Source organism: Cyprinodon variegatus, unplaced genomic scaffold (genome assembly GCF_000732505.1).
Source record: "Cyprinodon variegatus isolate N-32 unplaced genomic scaffold, C_variegatus-1.0 Scaffold660, whole genome shotgun sequence".
Classification (NCBI taxonomy): domain Eukaryota; kingdom Metazoa; phylum Chordata; class Actinopteri; order Cyprinodontiformes; family Cyprinodontidae; genus Cyprinodon; species Cyprinodon variegatus.
The window spans coordinates 161,525-164,528 of NW_015151113.1; the positions used below are offsets into that span (position 1 = coordinate 161,525).

Here is a 3,004-nt window from a genome sequence, read left to right on the forward strand (position 1 = left end):
GGATTGCTTTCGAGTCAATGAGTCAATGCAATCAGCTGATTTTCCTTAGATAGAAAACTTTGGATCGATTTGACTGAATCTGGTTGAACTTTAAAGTGCCTTGAGATGACGTGTTGTGAAGTGGCGCTATAGAAATAAACTGAATTGAATAAATTCTAAAATTGATTTGCAAAATTCAGACCAAATATGATATCTTGATGTAGAACGACTTCTTATACCTCTCTTCAACTAAAACCAACATTGAAAGTCTATTGCAAAAATGAAAACTCCTAACTTTCAACATAAGGAGAACATAAAGCTCTATAAACTTAAAGTAGTTTGTATTTTTATAAAGACTGCCTGAATTCCTGGAATATTTTGTATTTCCACCCCCCAGAGGTACTTTTTTCTTCATACAGGCATAACTTATGGCTTAATAATAATGATGATAATAAGGATAATACTTTTTGTTAGTAATTGTGTTTAAAGCACCTTTCCAAACACCCAAGAAAAATATTCAACAATCACAATCAACAATATTAACTCATGGCAGGCAATCAGTGCAGGTCTGCGGTCCTGAACAGAGGAGGTAAAGTATCAGTATTAGGAATATAAGGTGGAGGTGAATTCTAGAGTTTGAATGCAGAGCAGAAGGTTTTAGCTGTTCTGAAAAATCCTGCAGTCTCTGACCTTTCAGAGGGTCCAATTAGGCCTGTCAAACCAACAGAAATCTCCTGAAACTGGTCAATTTGACATATTTATACAGACTCAGAAACTTATTAAAGACAGGAACAGACACGGTTTGGTGGGTTCAGGCTAATTGCTGGTCGTGTGACTCAGGCAACGGTGGACTGAGTACTCAACAGTATTGCTTGAGTAAAAGTACTGATACTCATAGTCAAATCTTACTCAACTACAAGTAAAAGTTACTCAGTCAAACATCTACTAAAGTGAAAGCATTGAAGTCCTGAATTTTGAAAATACTTAAGTATTCAAAAATACAAATTACATTTTTTTATATCAGTACATTTCTGTCTTACCCCCCCCAGAAAAAACTACTCAAGTAAATTAAGGATACTCAAGTACTTAAGTATAGTAATCAAGTAAATGTACTTAGTTACTTTCCACCACTGGACACAGGTCCTTGAATCGGTGTCTTTCCTGTATAAATGTACAACACCCATAACAGAAAAGGAATATTTTCAGTAAGTTTGCTTATCTATCATCCCTGACAATCAAACCAATGTACATTTAATAAATGTGATCAGGTGCATGTCCTCTCTGACAAGCACCTGATCAAAATTAGTGGGAAGAAATGACTCATCTATTTTGTTCAGTTTAGTGTTTGGTCTTTTCATCTGAACTCTAACAGTCCTACTTTCTTTCCCCTTTGATCTGTTAGTACATCAAGAACTTCTACAACCAAACTGTTTTAACTCGTAATGGGACAGGACTCAGTGGGGAGACCCTGACGCTCATGTACTCTCTAACGGTGTCGGTCTTTGCTATCGGAGGTCTGCTGGGCTCCTTCATTGTCGGTATGCTGGTCACTCGCTTTGGAAGGTAAGACTGGTTTATTAAACTGCATTTGGTGAAGTACTTTTAACTGAAATGATTATAAAATTGTTTAAAGTCGCAGGGAAATCATATTTAAATGTTAAATCACTTTACAAATACTGTCTGCAGACATCATAACATATACAACTCCACAACGATGAGGTGGATTTTTCCTGTGGTGTTTTATTGACTGCCTGTAATATTTATTTTCTGTTGGCAATTAAAAAGAGTAGGAATAAAAAAGGATTTCAGATTCTAGGGGACAAAAAGAAATCACTTGTGATGACTGCTTGATTATGTAAGTATGGCTAAAGGCACTTTCCTTATATGCAAAACCCTACCTTAGACCTTAGCAGACGAGGGTTATGGTGGCAACTCTGTCAAAAATAATACCTCTTTCCCACTGGCTGAAAAACCCATTTAAACCTGGAAACAATCAGCTTTTAATGGCAGTGAGAACAGCTCATTGATATGTGTGTACCTGGATCAAATGACTAGGCAAGTGACCCGAGTTAAAACTCCTCAGCTCTGTTCGGCATGCTGTAGGAACACCAGAGTCATGTTGACACGCTAAATTACATAACACCATTAAATGCAACGTACAGACGTCAACACATTGTGCCAGTCCCTTCTGATCTAACAAGCAGAAACAACTGTTTACATTGGATAAACATGGTACAGCTCCTGTAGGAGGGATTCAGACAGATAATAGAGAAAAACAATAATGCACACTGACTACGCCCTGGCTTCCTTACATGTTACTCTCCATTGTTTACTTTCCTGATTTCTGTCGTACTGGTGACAGAAACAAGGGGATCAGAAAATCTCTAACCTGTTAACTTAAGAAGACAATGACATCCCCATACTGTGACTGGGATGCAATACTTTCAGTGTTCACCAATCCAATTGAGGAATGCTGTTTCTTCAATCCAAGCGCAATAAAATATTGTTACATCTGAGGGTGAAAACGGGTCCAACTTGGTAGTAACATGTGGTACCAAATGAGGAAGCTGGAAAGCAGAGAGAATGCCACAATATTGAATGATTCTGGGGGTTTTTTTTCAGGAAGGGGACGATAGTCAAAACGACCATTCTGGTATTCATCGCTGGCTGCCTCATGGGTTTCAGCAGAATCTGTGGGTCACCTGAGATGGTCATTTTTGGCCGCTTCATCACAGGGATACATTCAGGTATGTACACCTGTTCTCGCCTTGCTTTGAGTCATAACCATCAGAGAAGACTCACATTTATTTTCATTAAACCCCTACTATACTCTAACTCAGTTTTTTCAGTTCTATAGCGCCAATTCACAACACATGTCATCTCAACGCACTTTATAGTTCACCAGATCATACAGTCAAATTGATTCAAAGTGAATTGCATCAACTCATTAACTCAAAGGCAATCCGTCACACTAAGCATTTTAGCCACAGTGGAGAGGAAAAACTCCCTTTTAACAGGAAGAAAC

General features: G+C 38.0%; 1 protein-coding gene across 1 annotated transcript in view; it reads left to right on the forward strand.

Moving 5' to 3' along the window:
* Positions 1–3,004, forward strand: part of LOC107096937 (solute carrier family 2, facilitated glucose transporter member 5-like) — a 29,448-nt gene that overhangs the window by 3,817 nt on the left and 22,627 nt on the right. Inside the window, exons 3-4 of the mRNA XM_015393851.1 lie at positions 1,382–1,542; positions 2,602–2,726. Of these exons, the coding sequence (XP_015249337.1) occupies positions 1,382–1,542; positions 2,602–2,726 (286 nt within the window). The remainder of the gene's footprint in view (positions 1–1,381; positions 1,543–2,601; positions 2,727–3,004) is intronic.